Below are 21,448 nucleotides of genomic sequence, written 5' to 3'. Positions count from 1 at the left end.
ATTTTGATCCTCTTGACTTATTTGGTACCTTGACTTATATGGTACTTATTTTGGTCCTCTTAACTTATTTGGTACAATTTAGCTGGTGCTAAGTTGGCAGAAGGTGTTTCCCAAGTTGGGCTGTCCCATGTCTTTGATTGAGGAGGGTAATTTCAGGCCCACAGAAACAAGGAGATTTCACTGGACCAGGCTGCTTTTTGTGGCATAGTCACCATTTCTGGTGCTATGCCACTGCCCTGATGTGTTGGGAAGTATATGGGAGATTCTGACCCATGAGGACAAAGAGGCTCCCTGGGCTGCATGCTATGATGGAGTGTATCTTGTGATGTCCCCCTCCCTTGCCCCAACCCAGTATCTGTGTTGGCAAGGGAATTCTCAGGCCCATAGGAACAAAGAATCTGGCTGGGTTACTTGATATAGTGGGATTCCTTTTGCTGATGTTGATCAGATACTCTGATATCTCTTGGATAGGAAGATCTTAGGCCTGTGGGGACAAAGGCTTTTCAAGCCTGGCCACTGAATGTGATAGGACTCACTGGTCACACTGCTGACTCTCTGGGAAGGGAGTCTTAGGTCCAGTGGGGAAAGAAAATTCATTCCCTGATTGCTTATTTCAGTGTGGCTCTCCATCTACCTCTTTGGCCATGGTTGGGCTTGCCTTATATTATCAATAGAACTTCTCTTTTGGAACAGGAAACAACCTACCTGGGCTGCTGCCTTCTGCTAACTTGGGGATTGGGAGACACCAGGTCTGGTTGTCTTTTTTGTTGGATAGAGAGACATAGGATGTCTTATCACTTAAGGCTGGGGGTGTAGTTCAGTGATTGCTTAGCATGTGCAAAGCCATTGGTTTAATCTGGAGTGCCACTCAAAAACAAACCCTAACAAGCTCCATAAATGTTTGGGCTGGGGATATAGCTCAGTGGTAGAACATTTGCCCAGAATGCACAAGGCCCTGAATTCAATCCCCAGTGCTGAAACCACATATACGCACACACAAATGCAGTGGTGTATGCTGGTAATCCCAGCAATTTGGAGGCTAAAGCAGTAAGATCACAAGTTTGAGGCCAGCCTCCATAGTATGTGAGTATAAAAAATAAAAAGGATCCTGGGGATGCAGCTCATTGGTAAAGCACCCTGGCTTAATCCCTAATACAGCCAAAAAAAAAAAAAAAAAAAAAAAAAAAAAAAAACCAAACCCAAACAAAGAAACAAACAACAAAACTACCAGTATGTTGTCGCTTCATTCCTGTGGTTCTAAACTAGTTCAGTTTCATCTTAATCACCTTTCAGAGTCCTCCTCTGGTCACCTCCTAGGTTATTTATAGGTTTATACTTAGTGGAGAAGAGGAAAGAGAAATGAGTTTACATCATTGTCTGGACCAAAGACTTATCATTTTTTTCTTTTTTAATTCCTTTTTTGAGATGTAACTCACATGCCATCTCATCCTTTAAAAATGTAATAGTTTTTCATGTATTTCTAGAGTTGTGCAATCATCACCAGTATTTAAAACATTTCAGTCAAACCAGAAGAAACCCTATACCTAATAGCAGTCATTCTCCAGTTCCCCCTCTCCTAAAACTCTGGCAACCACCAATCTACTTTCTGTTCCTTTGGATTTTGCCCGTTCTGGGCATTTCGTATAAATGGTATCATCCAATAAGCTTTTATGTCTGGCTTCTTTCTCTTAGTATTATGTTTTTAAGGATTATCTATGCTATAGGATGTGTCAGTACTCTATTTTTATGTCTAAAAATAATATCTCATGTTTAGATATACTCAGGGTTTTTTTTTTGAGAGTTTTTTTTGGGGTATAAATGTTAATTGATAATTTTTATTTCAGTATTTTGAAGATGTTCCACTGTCTTATGACTTGCCTTGTTTATAATGAGAATTCAGTGGTCACTGTTATCTTTGTTGCTCTGTATGTAATAGATATTCTGGATCTTTTATCTCTAGCTGTTCTTCAGATTCTTCTCTTTTTATCCAAGTAATTTGATTATGATGTGTCTTGGCCAATTTGCTCCATGTATTTTTTAAAATATTTTTTTAGTTATAGATGAATGCAATATCTTTATTTTGTTTATTTATTTTTATGTTATGCTGAGGATCGAACCCAGTGCCTCACATGTGTGAGGCAGGCGCTCTGCCACTGAGCCACAGCCCCAGCCCTGCTCCATGTATTTTTGTGTTTGGGATTTGATTTAGAGAGTTAGTATGATGAACCTATTGATCAGTAGGTTTATAGTTCTCAAGCTTGGAAAAATTGTCAGGCATGGTGGCACACCCCTGAAATCTCAGTGGTTTGGGAGGCTGAGTCAGGAGGATTGCGAGTTCAAAACCAACCTCAGCAACTTAGTGAGACCCTAAGCAATCTAGTGAGACTGTGTCTCAAAAATTAAAAAAAGGGCTGGGGAACTTTAGATAGGGCAAAGGGGAGGGAAGGGAAAGGAGGGGACAAGGGGGTAGGAATGACGGTGGAATGATTTAGGCATCATTACCCTAAGTACATGTATGAAGACATGAATGATGTGAAAATACTTTGTTCATAATCAGTGACTTGAAAAATTGTGCTCTATATGTGTAATATGAAATGATTTGCACTCTGCCATTATTTATAACAAATTGGAATAAATAAATAAATAATAAAATAAAATAAATAAATACAAAATTATATTATTTATAAAAAAGTGCTAGGCTATAGCTCAATGGTAAATCACTCCTTGGTTCAATGCCTGGTACCAACAAAACAAAACAAAAACAAAAGCAAAAAAGTTTATTAAAATGCTATTTTCTTATTTACCTGCATACTTGTGTTACAATGTCAAAATTGCCAGAAAAATCAAAACTCACCAAAATAAGTACATCTGATTGTGTCAGTATAGACCAATTTTTTAATGTATATATTTATTTATTTGTTTTAGTTGTAGTTGGACACAATACCCTATCTATTTTTTTATGTGGTGCTGAGAATTGAACCCAGGGCCTCACACATGCTAGGTGAGCTCTCTATTGCTGAGCCACAACTCCAGCCCCTAGACCAATTTTCAAAAGATAGGGAAAAGAAAAACTGTTCATTCACTGAAAAGAAAGCATGCAGAAAATCATTCTACAAAAGGCTTTCCTGTTTGAACCATTTTGCATTTAATGAAAGCAGTCTCTTTATTTAACTGAAACAAGTCTTTTTGTGGTTATTCAAAAGTGTAGGTAGGAATGTAATGTGACTTTCCTATTTTCCAGTATAATCTCCTATTATTCAAAAGGTTTATTTGAAATGCACAAATTATTTGTTTTTCCAAGAGTTAAACTTAGCAAAGAGCTCACAGGCTTTTATATAACTAAACAAGAATGCATTTTAAAATTGAACACAATACACAGAGAACAAGGTATGCCATTAAAGAAATCAATAACAACTATACAAGTTTATTTTCTATAAATTCACAATTTATTGATAATGCATAAATCAAACAACTTAGAGAATAAATGTCAAAACTAAGAAAAACAGATGGAAAAGAGTATAACATGAAATTAAAGCATTTATCTAACATACCAATGAAGTTATTCAGATTGTGTCATTTTACTGAATTAAAATGCCTTTATGAAGAAATGAAGAAAGTGATTGGAATGTTGTGAAAATTCTATGGTTGGCTACCAAAAAATTTTAAAAGAAAATCTGATTGAATTTTTGTCCTGGAGGCAAAAAAAAAAAAAAGAAGTGAGGCAGAACCAAATGGAGGTTAGGAAAGTTCGGACCCAAGGGGTAGCTAACAGTTTTGGTATTTTGCCAAGACCTGTTTAGCATAGATTTTGACCAACAGCATTAGTACTTTCCCAAGACCTGTTTAGCATAGATTCTGACCAATAACATTGTTGGTACTTTTTCAAGGCATGTTTAGCATAAATTTTGGCCAATAACATTGATACCTTTCTAAGACTTGATTAGCACAGATTTTGATCCATGCCCCTATCCAATAGCTATAGAAGCCCCCAGACTAGTACTTTTAAGTGGTAACCTGCTGTCAGGTTCTCTCTATGCTTGCAGGAGTTCTTGTTTATTCCCACTTAAATTAAATCCTACTCCTTTCACTCTTGCCTTCCATTATTGTCCGTAAATTTGTTTGAATTTGAGACAAGAACCCAGAAAGAAATTGGCAGTGAGCTGCTTGGGTCTGCTGCAACACTGGAGGACCCAGTTGGCAATTAAGAGCTTCAACACACTACTTAATAGTATTGGAGAAGAATCCAGCTTTGCCAGCTATGTCCCTTGGAGCAGGCATCCCCTGCTGTGATTAGCTGCTAACACCAAAACAGGCTTTCTTGGCTACAGAGGTCTGCAGCAGACCCCACCAACCAGCAACAGCAGAGAATCTAGTTTCACCCCAGACTTCACTGTCACTATCAAATCTGTCCTCTAAATATGCACCGAATGTGCTCCCATCTCCAGCATCATTAATAATCACTCGGATAGCTCAAATGCTCATTATTTTTCACTGGACAATAGCAGCAGCTTCATCATGTCCCTAGTCCCATATCATTCCATTCCGAGAAAAGCTTAAGTTTCTAGCAGTATGGAAATAAATTCTGCAAAATCAAAGTTCATTATGCTAACTCCCTCAATCAAAATCATTCAATGATTTTCCATATGGCTACACAATAAAATAGTCCAGTCATTACCTTGGGGACTTCACCTTAACCAAGATGGGTTACATTGATTAAATTTACCCACCAACATACTAACTATAATTTTAAAAAGTGCAAAAAGCAGATTTATAAATCAAAATGGAAAACTTGGGTCTTACAGTTTGAGTACTGCTCTCAAGTTTGCTTATACATAGGTAAAATTCAGTTTCTTTTGATCAGCCTTCACCCTATCAAGATGAGCAAGTCAATCTGTAGGGCCAGAAAGCTGATTTTTTTTTTTTTTTCCTAGCGTTGTACTTTTGCTTCAGCCTTTTTCTCTGAGTTGATAGTCTCAATGAAGGAGAGAAGAATAGGTGCAAGACACCTTGCTGATGTTCTAAACAGACTGTTTTGGAATAGAGTGGAATAGAAGGAGTAGAGCCAAAGTTAGTATATATAGTTATATGTTACAATTTAGATAAGAGGTGTCCCCCAAAGCTCATGTGTGAGACAATGCAGGAATATTCAGAGGTAAAATGATTAGGTTACGAGATGTGAGGAGTCACTCCAAATGCATGCACCTTTAAGTCCTGATGCATCACTGGGATCTGAAAGATCACTGTAGTCTGGTGAGGTAGTGCCATGACTTGTGGCTCCGGCTTTTCACAAGGCATGGCCCTAAAGTAGGCCTAGGCGGCAACCAGAGGGGTTGAGATACACTCACTTGTTCCTTTGTAATCCTACACCTTTGCCCTTTTTGGGATAGAAGTTTCCATAGAACTTCCCCTTGTGTGTTCCCTATATAAGAATAAAGAATTCCAAGAATAAAGAATTCCGGTGGCTGTCTCTCTTTCCAAGGACCATTAAGGTTGCAGAGCCATCTCCAGATTATTGAAAAAGTAATTCTGTATGCTTGCATGCTTTCTTTGTTGTTTTCTTGAGTTATTGGAATAGTCAGATTTTGTGAACACAGCATTAGGTTGCCAGCAAGGGTAGATGGCGATAAAGAGAGCTCTAACCCAATCAGTGGATTAATATACTGATGTGGATTAATGGGTGGTAACTATAGGTAGGTATGGTGTAGCTAGAGGAAGTAGGTCACTGGGGGCATCCCTTGGGGGTTTACATTTTGTCCCTGGTAAGCGGAGCTCTGCTTCTTGGCTGTCATGAATTGAGCAGCTTTTCCCTGCATGCCCTTCTACCATGATGCTTTGCCTCATAGGGTCAGCCAGTCATGAACTAAACCTCTGAAATCAAAAGCCAAAATAAAGTTTTCCTCCTCTAAGTTGTTCTTGTCAGGTCTTTTGGTCACAGTGATGCAAAGCTGACTGAAATAGCATGTTTTAACCAAGAACTTTTTCCCTATTGAAAAATAGAACATTTCATCAGACTAATGCTGAAGTTGATGAAGGTTTTTTGGAAAATATTTTCTAGAGGAATTTTTTGAGTGATAATACAAACAATTTTGATTTTCTCAATTTTTCTTTTTATTTTATTAAAATGGTTTTCACTGAGAGTTTGTCAGTATCCATTAGTCTGCTGACTTTCAATGATTGCATTTTATGACATCATAACTTGACAAAAAATAAATTAATAAAATAAAGATTGAGTAATATAAATATAGTAGGTGACAGACATAGGACCTAAATGAGTGTGTTTGAGTTGACTAAAGAAGTTTAACAGGAATGTAACTTAAGTCTGGAACATGTTTCAAATAGGTACAAGATAGCAAATGTTTTTACTTTAAAAAATTTACAAGTTTGATTCAAAGGTAACTGCAGTAAGAACTAATATGAAACCAAAAAGACCTAATATGAAACCAGACTTCACTATTAGTAGCACACAGTTATTGAAAGTAATAGGTTCTCTTCTCTATATAATTATCAGTCTCATCAGCTAATTTATCTCAAGTATTATATTCAGCTCAATATTACTGTGAGAAACTCATATGCTTATGCTAACATGCATTTTGTTTTATTTTTCACTATAAGAACTCTGAAGAGGTATGTAATAAATAATAAATCATGGAGAAATAATGTTATTTTCCCAGGATCATATAGCAAATAAATGGTGGAAATGGATTATTATATAGGTGGTCTAGATCATGAGCCCATGTTTTTTCAAAATTATCTACAGGATTCCAAGGCACATTTTGAAATATTTAGAGTTCCGCTTTACCTAGCATCAGTTACTCTATTGTCTTTTCTTGTACAGAGTTTTAGGATATCATCATGTAAATTTGTTGTACAGAGGCAAGAAACTGATTCTTGCTCGAGCAACTTTAAAAAGAAATGATCCTGTATTGTGTTACACCCCAGTGCTAGAAAAAGGCAGGGAGAGGAGAGAAGAGAGGAGAGGAGAGTTGAGGAGAGGAGAGGGTCTGGTCAGGTCCCAGAACCACCTCCCTGCAAAAAAAGAAAGAAAAAAAAAGCGAAATAGTATTTCAGATGTTTGAATATTTAATCTGCTTTAAGAAGAAATGATGGAAATTCTTTTGGACTCTTTTTTTTTGCCTGGATAATAAATTATTTAATAAGCATCGTATTTTTTAATAATTTTGGATCCAGAGAAAAGGCACAACTAAAGTACAGAGTGTTCTCACATCCCTCTGATCAGACTTTTAAAAAGAATGTCCCTTAATTTTAGTTTGTCTAAAATTTTTTTTATGATTTAATCAGGGTTATTTGGGATGAGTACCACAAAAGTGATGGGCCATTTTATTGTATCGTATTGAAAGGTACATGGTATCAACATGACATCGCTGATACTGTTAATCTTTATCACTTGGTTAAAGTGATGTCTGCTAGATTTCTCCACTGGAGTTGCTGTTTTTTCCTCTCTATAGTTTATTATTTGGAAGTGAGTCATTAAGTTTAGCCCAACTCAAGGGGGGTATAATTAAACCTTACCTCCTGGAGGGGCGTTAGTATTTATATTAATAAATTTATTTGCATATGTATAAGCCATATATATGTATATAAATTCTATTAATAATGTTTGTCCTTTCTTCATTAATTTGTTTATTCTATTTATATCTGTTATGGGTTTGTGTTTATTTTATACTTATTATAATCCCAGTAGACATTGTTTTGTTACTTACACTGTTCTAATTTTGGCCACTGGAAAATCGGTTGACTCTTCTTCTCTTTTTTGTTTTGTTGTGTTTTTATTTTTGAAACAAGGCTTCCCATTATTGCCCCGGCTGGTCTCAAATTCCTGGGTTGAAGTAATTCTCTGATGTTAACCTCCCAAGTGTATAAACTTTTTATGTTTTATATATAACTGTCATTTATTTATTTTAAAAATTTTTATAGTAGATGGACACAATACTTTTATTTTTATGTGGTATTGAGGATCAAACCCAGTGTCTCAGACATGCTAGGCAAACACTCTACCAACTGAGCTAGCTCCAGCCCTCTGTCTTTATTTTTCGTTAATTTCTATATATTAGGTGAATTATGTATCTTTTTTCTTTCTTTTTGTACGCTATTCAATTGTTTGAGCACCATTTGTTGAAAGTATTTGTTTTTTCCTATTGTATGACCCTGGCATATTTGTTGAACATATATTAACCACATATATTATGTTTAGGTCTGTTTCTGGAATTTTTTAATGTATGTTTTAAAAATCTGTTCTCCATCAGTACCATATTGTCTTAATTATACTGACTTTATTGTAAGTCTTGAAATTAGATAGGGGAAATCCTCTAGCTTGGTTGATATTTTTCAAATCCCTGTGGTTTAAATCTTTTTAACTTATAAATGTTTAATTAACTTCTAATTCTAAAATTAATTCTGTGGTTTTGTTTGCTTTTTGGTGCTTGTGGTTGGAAAATAGGGCCTTATGTATGCAAGGCAAGTATTCTACCACTTCAGCACTCTGCCACCTACTGAAATTTTGATTAGGATTACATTGAATCTCTATATCATTTTGAAAAAATTGTTATCTTTACTGTATTGATCTTCAATTCATTGTGTGTGCTTTCTCAATATACTTATAACTTTTTTGATTTTTGACAGCCACTATTTCATTGCTTTCATTATATAAGTATGATATATATATTTAATGAAATTTCAATCTAAATAGTTTATGACTTATGATCTGTTGCATATGGTATTTTACATTTTCTTTTTTTCAACTTTGAGTAAGGGTGACCCAAAATTTATTGGGTATTTTTTTAAATTTTATTATTATTTTTTTAAATACATGACAACAGTGGAATGCATTACAATTCTTATTACAGACATAGAGCACAATTTTTTGTATCTTTGTATATAAAGTATGTTCACGCCAATTTATGCCATTATACATGTAATTGTTTTGCATTACAATTCTTTATCATTTTTAAAAAATATTTATTTATTTATTTATTTTTGTTTTCTGCGGACACAACATCTTTGTTTGTATGTGATGCTGAGGATCGAACCCCGGGCTGCACTCATGCCAGGCGAGTGCACTACCGCTTGATGCCGCAGTCTCTGGCTGGGCACAAATCACGAGTCTCCACACAGCTTGTAGATTCAAACAGCAATTCTTTATTCCCGAACTCACACCGGCCGTCTACAAACACGCTCTGGGGGAATCCACGTTTTCTGCCCAAATCCACTCCGCATGGGCTTCTGTCTCCCAAAATATACTGTCTGACCCTAAGCACTCAAGAGGAACTCAGCAGCAGGATACGCCCTATTCTAAAGGGGGAACACCCTAATCTCCTATTATGCTAAACTGCCCTATTCTAAAGGGGGAACACCCTAATCTCCTATTATGCTAAACTGCCCTATTCTAAAGGGGGAACACCCTAAACACGGATCCTGCCCTGGTCCTTGAGCAAGGTCACCTTTCAGAAGTCCTTCCACTAGACAGCATGGGAGTAAGCTGGCAAGGAATTTGTCATACCTACTTGGCTGATGGCTCCCAGCAGCTTGAGCCACTTCCCCAGCCCGCATTACAATTCTTAATACACATATATACCATAATTTTTTATATCTGTATATAAGGTATGTTGACACCCAATTCAAGTCTTCATACATGTACTTTGTATAATGATGATCGTCACATTCTACCATTCTTGCTAATCCCCTCTCTCTCCCTTTCCCTCCCAACCCTCCTCCCTATCTAGAATTAATCTAATCCTCCCATGCTCTCCCTCCCTCCCCCACTATGAGTCACCCCCCCTTATATCACCGAAAACATTTGGCATTTGTTTTTTGGGGTTTGGCCAACTTCACTTAGCATTATCTTCTCCAGCGCCATTCATTTACCTGCAAATGCCATGATTTTGGTTTTTTTTAATGCTGAGTAAAATTCCATTGTGTGTATATGCCACATTTTTTTTTTTTTTATCCATTCATCCACTGAAGGACATCTAGGTTGGCTCCACAGTTTAGCTATTGTGAATTGTGCTGCTATAAACATTGATGTGGCTGTGTCCCTGTAGTATGCTGTTTTTAAGTCCTTTGGGTATAGTCCGAGAAGAGGAATAGCTGGGTCAAATGGTGGTTCCATTCCCAGATTTCCAAGGAATCTCCATACTGCTTTCCAGATTGACTGCACCAATTTGCAGTCCCAACAGCAATGTATGAGTGTACCTTCCCCCACCATCCTTGCCAACACTGTTGTTGTTTGTCTTCATAATAGCTGCCATTCTGACTGGAGTGAGATGATATCTTAGAGTAGTTTTGATTTGCATTTCTCTGATTGCTAGAGATGATGAACATTTTTTCATATATTTGTTGATTGACTGTATATCCTCTTTTGAGAAGTTCTGTTCGGGTCCTTGGCCCATTTGTTGATTGGGTTATTTGTTTTTTCGGTGCTTAGCTTTTTGAGTTCTTTATACACCCTAGAGATTAGTGCTCTATCTGATGTGTAGGGGGTAAAAATTTGCTTCCAGGATGTAGGCTCTCTGTTCACCTCACAGATTGTTTCTTTTGCTGAGAAAACACTTTTTAGTTTGAATCCATCCCATTTATTGATTTTTGTTTTTAATTCTTGTGCTATAGGAGTCTTATTAAGGAAGTTGGGGCCTAATCCCACGTGATGAAGATTAGAGCCTACTTTTTTTTTCTATTAGATGCAGAGTCTCGGTTTAATTCCTAGGTCCTTGATCCATTTTGAGTTAAGTTGGTATTTTACATTTTCAATTGCTTATTACTAGTAATAGAAATACAATCAAATTTTAATGTTTACCCTCTGAGACCTTAAACTCATTTATTCTAGGTTTTAAAATTATTTCATAGGGATTTCTAAAAAAAAATGTGAATAAGGAATGTTACTTCTGCTTTTCATATCTGTGTGCCTGTGATGTCTTTCTTTATTGTACAGGTTAGGACAGCAAGTGCCATGTCAAATAAAAATGATAGTAGTTTACATCCCTTTTCTGAATCTTAGTGAGAAAGCCTTCAGTCTTTCTCCATTAAGTGTTATATTGGTCATATATTTTGTCTATGTGCTTTTTTATAGGCTTCTCCTTTTTATTTATTTAGTTATTTTTCTATATTTTTTATTGATGTAGTATAGTTGTACATCATGGTAAGGTTTATTGTTACATATTTGTGCATACAATAAAATAATATAATTTGGCTGATATCATTCTCTGTTATTTCCCTTTTCCCTCCCATCCTTCCCTCTTCCTTGTCTTTTCTCTTACTCTACTGATCTCCCTTCAATTTTCATGAGATCCTCCTGCACCACCTTTCTTTTTCTTTTCCCTTTCTAGCTTCCACATATAAGAGAAAATAATATGACGTTAAAAAAATTCTGATTTGTTATACATAATGGCAGAATACTATTAATTTCATATTATACATATAGAGCACAATTTTTCAAGACACTGATTGTACACAAAATATTTTCACACCATTTGTGTCTTCAAACATGTATTTAGGGTAATGATGTCTAAATCATCCCACCATCATTTCTCCCTCTTTTCCCTATCTAAAGTTCCTCCATTCCTCCCATTCTTCCCCACAATTGCCATTATACGTCTGCATCCTCATATAAAAGAAAACATTCGGTTTTTGGTTTTTGGGGATTGGCTTGCTTTACTTAGCATTATGTTCTCCAACTTTATCCATTTACCTTCAAATGCCATGATTTTATTCTCTCTCTCTCTAGAGAGAGGGAGGGAGGGAGGGAGGGAATTTTTTATTATTTATTTTTTAGTTTTTGGTGGACACAACATCTTTTTATTTTATTTTTATGTGGTGCTGAGGATTGAACCCAGTGCCCCTCACATGCCAGGTGAGCGCGCTACCGCTTGAGCCCCATCCCCATCCCCTTTATTCTGTTTTAATGCTGAGTAATGTTCCATTGTGTATATATACCAAAGTTTCCATTCATCTACTGAAGGGCATCTAGGTTGGTTCCACAATTTAGCTATTGTGAATTGTGCTGCTATACATTGATATGGCTATGTCCCTATGTATGCTGTTTTTAAGTCCTTTGGGTATAAACTGAGGAGTGGAATAGCTGGGTCGAATGGTGGTTCCATTCCAAGTTTTCCAAGGAATCTTCATACTGCTTTCCGGATTGGCTGTACCAATTTGCAGTTCCACCAGCAATGTGTGAATGTGCCTTTTCCCCACATTCTTGCCTACGCTTATTGTTGTTTGTATTCTTAATAGCTGCCATTCTGACTGGAGTGAGATGAAATCTTAGAGTAGTTTTGATTTTCATTTCTCTAATTGCTAGAGATGTTAAACATTTTTTCATGTTTGTTGTTTGATTGTATATCCTCTTCCGAGAAGTGTCTGTTCAGTTCCCCGGCCCATTTGTTGATTTGGTTATTGGGTTTTTTTGGTGTTAAGGTTTTTGAGTGCTTTATATATCCTAGAGATTAGTGCTCTATCCAATATGCTTGTGGTAAAGATTTGCTTCCATTCTGTAGGCTCTCTCACTGATTGTTTCTTTTGTTGAGAAGAACCTTTTTAGTTTGAATCCTTCCCATTTATTGATTCTTGGTTTTAAATCTTGCGCTACAGGAGTTTTATTAAGAAAATTGGGACCTAAACCGACATGATGGAGATTTGAGCCTACTTTTTCTTCTAATAGACACGGTGTCTTTGGTTTAATTCCTAGATCCTTGATTCACATTGAGTTGAGTTTTGTGCATAGAGAGATATAGGTTTAATTTCATTTTGTTTCATGTGGGTCTCCAGTTTTCCCAGCACCATTTATTGAAGAGGCTATCTTTTCTCCAATGTACATTTTAGGTGCCTTTGTCAAATATAAGATAACTGTAATCATGTGGGTTAGTCTCTGTGTCCTCTATTCTCTATTCTTGTACCATTGGTTTACAAGTCTATTTTGGTGCCAACACCATGCTGCTTTAAAAAAATTATTTATTTTTATTTGATTTGATTTTTTAAATTATTTCTTACATGACAATAGTGGAGTGCATTACATTCATATTTTTTTTGCATTACAATTCGTAATACACCTTTATACCACAATTTATCAAATCTCTGTTTGTATATATGGTATGTTGACACCAAATTTACATTTTCATACATGAATTTTGTATAATGATGACCATCTCCTTCCACTATCCTTGACCATGCTGTTTTTGTTACTATTGCTCGGTAGTATAGATTAAGGTCTGGTATCGTGATGCCACCTGCTTCACTCTTCTTGCTAAGGGTTGCTTTAGCTTTTCTGGGTCTCTTATTTTTCCAGATGAATTGCATGACTGCTTTTTCTATTTCTATGAGGAATGTCATTGGGATTTTGATTAGAATTGCATTAAATCTGTATAGTGCTTTTGGTAGTATGATCATTTTGACAATATTAATTCTACAGATCCAAGAACAAGGACGATCTTTCCATCTTAAAAGGTCTTCTTTAATTTCTTTCTGCAGGGGCTGGGGTTTTGGCTCAGTGGTAGAACGCTTGCCTCGCATGTGAGACCCTGGGTTTGATCCTCAGCACCACATAAAAATAAGTAAACAAAAAAAAGATATTGTGTCCATGTATAACTAAAAAAATAAAAAAATAATTTCTTTCTTAAGCATTCTGTAATTTTCCTTGTAGAGGTCTTTCACCTCTTTCATTATGTTTATTCCCAAGTTTTTGGTTGTTTTTTTTTTTTTTTTTGAGGCTATTGTAAAAGGGGTGGTTTTCCTATTTTCTCCTTCAGAGGATCCTTTTTCTATTATGTTCTTTTCCTCTTGCTACCCTGTCAGAATGCCACATTTAATATGTGATACAGATAGGAAGTACTTCTATAGCCCCTCTTGACTGATGTGATACTTTACCTGTGGGCATAAAGAAGAAATATGAATGTAGAACAGTTTTGCTTCACCATGGCTTGCTCTTCATTGTAAATGTTATCTTCTCAGAATTCTACATATAACAGATACTGCCCATAAGATAGTTATCAAATAAAATGTGTAGTGCAGATGTGAGGAAAAAGTTGAATTCATTGGGATGATTTTTCAAAAAGTGTATTAATAAATATACGCAGTTTTTAAGGCTTCCCTAAATTAGATGTGAAAATAATCAGAATATTGTTGCTTTCATCTTAGAGTAAGCTGGACAACATGTAGATATGTAAATCTATGAAGCGTATAGCAAAGTGCTGAATTATATGTAGCAAAGGGTGTAATCTCAGTAGTAGCAAGCTTGCCTAGCACAATGGGAAAGACCCTGGGTTTGATCCCCATGAACCACACATACACACACAAAGTACAGTAAAAAACAATTTAGATCTGACATGTACTTTTCATCCTCAAATTACTCACAAGATTATATCCCCAAAGTTTAATAATAAGTTGATTCAGTCTTTGATGTCATAGGCTAACTTTATAACAATTGTTATAAAAACCTGTGGTTTTCAACCCTGGAGACATTTGGCAATGTCTGGAGACATTCTTGATTGTAACAACTTGGTGGTGGTGGTAGGGTGCTGCTAGCATGTAGTGAGTTGAAGCTGGGGATGCCACATACCGTAATATACAAGATAGTACTCTCTCCCTTACCCCATACACACCAAAAAATTATCCAGTCCAAATGTCAATAGTCTAATGTTAAGGAACTCTGCATAGACATGTTCAAGGTTCCAGCGCAGCCTAAAAAATTGTATTTAACCCTTAATATTTCTTACAAACCCTAACTAACGCTTCGCACCAACAGTACCATATCATTTATTGTTTAAAATTACTCTGTTTCCACAGAAAAGCACTCCTTAAATTTCAGGTTGGTATACTGAAGTTATTTCATTATTGGGGCACAGAGAACAGTTATGCTCATGATGTGATAAATTTCCAATACCTCTGTCTGTTTTTCTTAACTTTTCATATGTGTCAATCTTTGGCAGTCTATAGGATGGGGGATTGCCTGTTCTTTCAGTATTGTATTTTGAAAATAATACTTTTATGTCCTTTAAAACTTAAAAATGATCAATTGATATATCAATTTTTCAAATGTTAATTTAGAAATGAGAATAGTTTAATGAGTCTTCAGTTTTTTAGTACCTTGTAACTGATTTTTTCCCCCTCATTGCTACTGGGGATTGAATCCAGAGCCTTGCATATGCTAGGCAAGTAGTGTACCACTGAGCTACATTCCTTAGTGCTTTTCATTTTTTAATTTTGATACAGGGTCTCCCTAAGATGCCCAGGATGGCCTTGAACTTGTTATTCTTCTGCATCAGTCTCCCGAGTAGGTGGGATTTTAGGCATGTGCTTATCATACCCAGCTAACTTTGATTTTATTTACAGGCTCAGGAGAAGGTCTGGGGAAAATAATCCAGAGATTTCCACAGAAGGACTGGGATGATACACCTTTTCCACAGGGAATTGAATTGGTAAGTTGATGTTGTATTATTATACTTTTATAATTATATTTTTCTTTTTCTGTTTACATTATCACATTTCTTATTAAATAATTTGATGATTTATCTGCAATGTAGTCTTAGAAATAATTTTCTTCCCTCCAAGGTCTGTAAATATAATCCCCTTTAAATATATTGATTCTGGAATGCCTGTTATGCTATTCTTTTTTTCCTACTTAAATTTATCCCTAACATTACAAGTGAAATTGATGATCTTTATTGCTCAGGAACAGAAAAATCCCTCTGATTCCTTAGTGAAAATCTTAGCCTAAGTAGTTTCAGGGATTATTTATTACTAGACAAAATTTATTTTATTATTTTTCCTGAAATTTCCTGGTTAGTGTTTTAGTGATCAACAAAATAAAAAAAACAGACAAAAAGAAACCAAAAGTTTGTTTAATGGTGGCCAGCCATGGTTTGAGTTTGGTCTTGAAATCATAAATCTAAATTCTTTTATTTTTAACTACAGTGTTTGTAGGTTACTTTATTAATAGTGTAATTCAACTGACTTTGGGGGAGGAACAATTAGACATTTTAAAGGAACTCAGTGGTTGAATATAGTTTATGATAGCCAGGTCGTTTTATCTGGTGGCAGATCCAAGGTGGTAAAACAAGGGACTAAAAAGACTTTGTAAGATGACTTTAAAGTTTGGTTCTACACAAGTTTGGTTCCATTCAAGAAAAAGAGAAGAGGGGGAGGAGAAGATTATTAATATTTTGTTTATGCACACACACACATTCAAGAAGTTTCTGTTGAAAGAATATTCAGTATAATGTGATAGAAGTGTAGGCTGTAGAGCAGATTGCCTGGGTTGAAATCCCAGTTGCATTGTATGGACTTTTGACAAGTTAATTAACTTCTTTAAATAGCAGAGTCTTCATCTGTAAAATGATAACTCATAGGGTTGTTGTAAAGATAAAGTGGAAAAGATGCATATACAATTCATAGAACAAGTGCTTAATAAATGAGGCAGATGTTATGACTCTTCTTCATCTCTCGCCACCTCACTCAGAGGAAGAATTGTTCATTCTTTTGTTAACTTGTATCAGAAAGGTCTATGAGGAATAAAATTGATGTTGAAAATTATAAGTTTGCTCTTTCTAGCTGATGACTGTGCTATTCTGCTTTACTGAGGATGAAAAATATATTGCTGAACACTTAGTTTTGATTGTTATAACCCAGTCATGTAAAGAAGGCTTTGGTTTTGTAGGCCCACAGAGAGGGTAAGTCTTGAATTTTGGCATTAAAAATAGGGAAGGAATGTAAGGACCCAAGGAAAAGTGACTGTTTGGAGAGCCCTTTGCATTCCTTTCTTTTCTCTCCCACATGCTTTCACATACCAGTAATTGGCCTTACCATGTGAATAAGCAGGCATTTTTATTATAATAGCTTTTAAACCTTGTTTTAGCTAACCCTTTTAGTGCTGACTGAAAAGGTAAATTTGGGTGCTGGGGACATGTTGGAAAGTTTTTTGAGTTCCTTTACATCAAAATGTGGAGGACTAAAGAGGTACATCAATTTGACTGTATGAACAATGAACCACTTTCATAAGTTTTAAGAACAGACTTTGGGCTGGGGATGTGGCTCAAGTGGTGGCTCGCTCGCCTGGCATGCGTGCAGCCTGGGTTCATTTCTCAGCACCACGTACAAAGAAAGATGTTGTGTCCGCCTATAACTAAAAAATAAATATTAAAAAATTCTCTCTCTCTCTCCTCTCTCACTCTCTCTTTAAAAAAAAAAAAAGAACAGACTTTATGGGGGTAGAAACAAATTATCATAGCTCTACAGCTAGGACTGAGAAAGGATACTTTTTATCTTTTGAGAGTCAAGGAAATAGATGTTTGTGATACCTCTGAGGCAAGGGAGAAACATATATTGATTTTACTACTTAGTAAATGGATATTTTTTATTTTTATTTTGTATGACAGATACTGGCATGTTCAAATGCTACTAGTTTCTGTCCAATAATGGGGTGGAGTTGTGTGCTGCTGGATTAGTGAAATCGAGGTGTCAAGAGGTAGATAGAATTTTTTCTCATCTAGATGACTTTTTGACTGATTCTTAGTATACCATTTAAAAAATTGGGGGCCAGATTAATACTTAAATGATAATTGATTTGTTGGATTATGTTGAAAATGTTCCTATTCCCCACGATTTTTCATCATTGATAGCAATTCTGATTCTTTTTTAAAAATTAATTTTATTTTTTATACAAATGGAGTACAACTTCTCTGGCTGTACATGATGTAGAGTCATACCATTTGTGTAATCATACCCGCACATAGGGTAATAATGTCCATCTCATTCTACCATATTCCCCTCCCCATAAACCCCCTCCTTCCCCTCCCCTCCACTCTGCTCAATCCAAAGTTCCTCCATCCTCCCCACCCCAATTATGAATCAGCATTCACTAATCAGAGAAAACATTTGGCCTTTGGTGTATTGGGATTGGCTTTCTTTGTTTAGCATGATATTCTTCAACTCCATCCATTTACCTGTAAATGCCATAGTTTCATTCTTCTTTAAGGCCGAATAATATTCCATTGTGTGTGTGTTTGTGTGTGCATATGTGTGTGTGTGTGTGTATGTGTATATATGCCACAGTTTCTTTATTCATTCATCTGTTGGCAGTTCTGACTATTTATGTCTGTTGTGCTTTGTCAATACAAAATAGATTTATTTTGCATCTATTAAAGCTATTTTATTTGCATCTACTAGTTTTTTTTTGTTTTTGTCTTTTCATTTATAACGTTATACTATTCTTTGATATTAGGTGTAATTTTTGCATATGCACAACAATAAGTTAGACAACTGTGGTATACTATGTGATCCTGAGTAACTTTTTAAACTTCAAGAGCCAAAGGCAGACGTAGTAAAAGTTTAGTCTTAATTGATCTGGTTTAGTCCCTAAATGGTTTGTTGATTCTAGGGTATTAGTGACCCTTTTCTGAAGACATACAGAAAAAAACCATATCCTTTACAAGATGGATTGACTTTTAGCATGTAGCATTAAGGTTAATATCTAACAGTTGTATACCATTGATAGACTATGATATACTAACATAAATTAGATAAATGATAACAATATGTTAATTTGCAAATAAGTACATTGAGGCTTAGAAAGTTTAAATAATTTCGGCAAAAATCTAACAGGTAGAATGCAGCAGAGCTAGTATTCAAACCCAGATCTTCTGACTCTTAGTTTTAGCCAAGATGTGGGAATATTCTTGGAGTTACACGTTAAACTATGTAAGCATTTGCATTTTAGTGTAAAAGCAGAAACTTTTACTCTGAAAACAGAGTTCTATAATTTGTAAGAACTGAGATTGAAAAATGTTAAGAGAATGCTGATTCTGTTAGTCAAGTTTTCATCACTATAAAAAATGCATGACACAGGCTATTTATGAAGAAAAGAAATTTTATTTAGTTCACAGTTTTGGAGGTTTAAACTCCAAACAGTATAGCACAGGGTCTGTGGTAAGGGCTGCCTCTTGACTATATCACTTCATGGCACATATAGCCATGGGAGGAGTGCATACAGAAGCAAGCCATTACAACTTCAACCAGGATCAGAGAGAATGAGAGGGGTCAGTGTTGTTCTTCTCATAACAACCCTCTCATGAGAAGTACTAAGGGCTTATATGAGAAATCCTCATGCCCCAGCGATTTAAGAACCTCCCATTATGACCCACCTCTTAAAGGTTCCATCACCTCCCAAAAGCAGTACCCTGTAGACTAAAGCTTCATTCACAATGAACCCTTGGGGGACACCCAAATTATATTCAAACCATAGCACTGCATTACTAAGTACAGATCAACTTTACCTGTTTATTTTATCTGAGGACAAATATGGGTTCAGAGTATAATATTTTATCGAAATTATTTTCTGTTGCCACTTCTTGTTCCCAGGCAGTATATATTTGATATCCTTAAATTCTAAATGAAAGATTATATGTTCATCCTGAAGATTAAACTTTATAATTTGTGAAAAAGGAATTTAGGCATTCATTTATAATAAATCAAATCTCAAGCTTAATTTAGAGGATGCTGAATTTATTCTTTCCGTTTTTACATAAAGAAATTGCCTTCTATTTAGAAATGGTGAACTTCAGTTTGGACAGATTTTAAAAATAAAAATATGAAAATAAGCTAAACCAAACATAATGACTACTTTTCCAATTCTAGGATATTTTTGTCTTTTTCTTGTGCTTTTTAGGTATACACAGAAACCACAGACAGTCATATAAATAAAGTTACAGTTAATTTTAGTGACAGTATTTCAAAGAAAATTAAAGAATTGTTTTCCAGAAGCATTCTATGGCTAACAATCTATTTATGATCATGGGAACAAATGTTTTTATTGGCTAAGCCTTGTATGTCAGCAAAACAGTATTGTTTTGGCCCTAACTCCTTTTTAAGATGCTGTCTCAGAAGTGAATATTTCATAATTCAGAAAATATGCCGTAATCTTCACTGAACGACTATACTGAAGCATTAGTAACATATCTGATTTTCTTAGAACACTAAACTACTGTGATAAATACATTTTGTAGCTTGAGAAAAATAAACAGAATTTCCAAATTTGAGGTTATAAAGTAATTAGTTCAGTTATTTAAATATACATTAATGATTTGAAAGTCTTTAGTATGAATCCAGTCTTCTATAAGATAGCTGAGGGAGAAGAGAGAAATAAACTGGTATTCATCATTCTGCAGATATTGCTTCAGTATGAGATGCTATAGGAGAAATAAGCATAGGTACCATGTAATGCTTTAATTCTTTAAGCTGTTTAGAATGAGATGAATATAACAAATGGGATAGTAGTCATCCATTGACCTAGATATAAATTCTGTTTGGTCAGGGAACTGAGTGTATAAAGGATGAAAGATAATTTTGTTTCTGAGGAGAAATATGCGTGAAAGGAGAATGAAAGGTTGTAAACAAATTGCATGACAGAATTGACATTTACAAAGATTTTGAAAGTTTGGAGTTATGTGCCCTTTATCTAAGAAGATGAAATATAATAGGTAAACATGCAAGTTCCATTAGGTAAATATAAAAAAACTGGCTGTACAAGTCATTACTTAGAATAAAGATGAAAAAGATGCCAGCCAGAGAGATTTGAGAAACACAAGAAGCTAGCTTAAAAAAAAATTATAGAAGGGACTAGGGTTGTGGCTCAGTGGTATATAGCACTTGCCTTGCATGTGTGAAGACCTGGGTTTGATCCTCAGCACCAAATAAATAAATAAATAAATAAATGATATTGTATCCATCTACAACTAAAAAAATTTTTTTTTAAATCATAGAAGGTATCTATGAAAGATACTGGTGGTAACATCCAGTTATCTATAGTAGGAGGCTGGCAGACAAAGCCTAGAAGTGTGCTTAGAAGACTAGAACCAAAAAGAGTTTTACTCCAGAGAAACTTTATTCAATCACTAGTGGGGCTAAAAGTTCCAACCTTCTAATCACATAGTTGCTTCCTCTGGTGACCAACCCCCATCCTGAAGCTCTCTATGTCCACTTGAACCATTAGTTACTTCATTAGCAAACCAACAGTTTAAGGAGCTCTGTTCCAGGATATAGGAACAAAGACCAAACATTTACTAATTATTATACCAAAAAGACTCTTATTAATGATGTCAAAAAAGAAAGTGGTCAAGAAAAATTATAATAATGGAAAGATCTTTTCTCTTTGCACTAAATTGGTTCTTTTTTGGTGGGGGCAGGTACTGGGGATTGAACCCAGGGGTTTTTAACTACTAAGCTATATCCCCAGCCCTTTAAAAAACATTTTATTTAGATACAGGGTCTGGCTGAGTTTCTTAGGGCCTCCTTAAGTTGCTGCAGCTGACCTTGAACTCACCCTCCTCCTGCCTCAGCCTCCTGAGTCCCACCACAACTGGCTTGGAATAAAACTCTTCAAAATAGTATATCACTATGCTGAGAAAGTAGAAAGTCAAATAGCAAGAAGCTTCATTTTGGTCTTATA

General features: G+C 35.5%; 1 protein-coding gene across 4 annotated transcripts in view; it reads left to right on the top strand.

Moving 5' to 3' along the window:
- Sbf2 (SET binding factor 2) overlaps positions 1-21,448 on the top strand; it is a 417,940-nt gene that overhangs the window by 58,910 nt on the left and 337,582 nt on the right. For all 4 annotated transcript variants that reach the window (XM_076846869.2, XM_076846870.2, XM_076846868.2 and 1 more), the window contains exon 2: positions 15,340-15,425. In XM_076846869.2, the coding sequence (XP_076702984.1) occupies positions 15,340-15,425 (86 nt within the window). The remainder of the gene's footprint in view (positions 1-15,339; positions 15,426-21,448) is intronic.

Source organism: Callospermophilus lateralis, chromosome 2, assembly GCF_048772815.1.
Source record: "Callospermophilus lateralis isolate mCalLat2 chromosome 2, mCalLat2.hap1, whole genome shotgun sequence".
Classification (NCBI taxonomy): domain Eukaryota; kingdom Metazoa; phylum Chordata; class Mammalia; order Rodentia; family Sciuridae; genus Callospermophilus; species Callospermophilus lateralis.
Note: the sequence above shows the minus strand (reverse complement) of the source record. Positions and strands in the feature narration are given on the sequence as shown.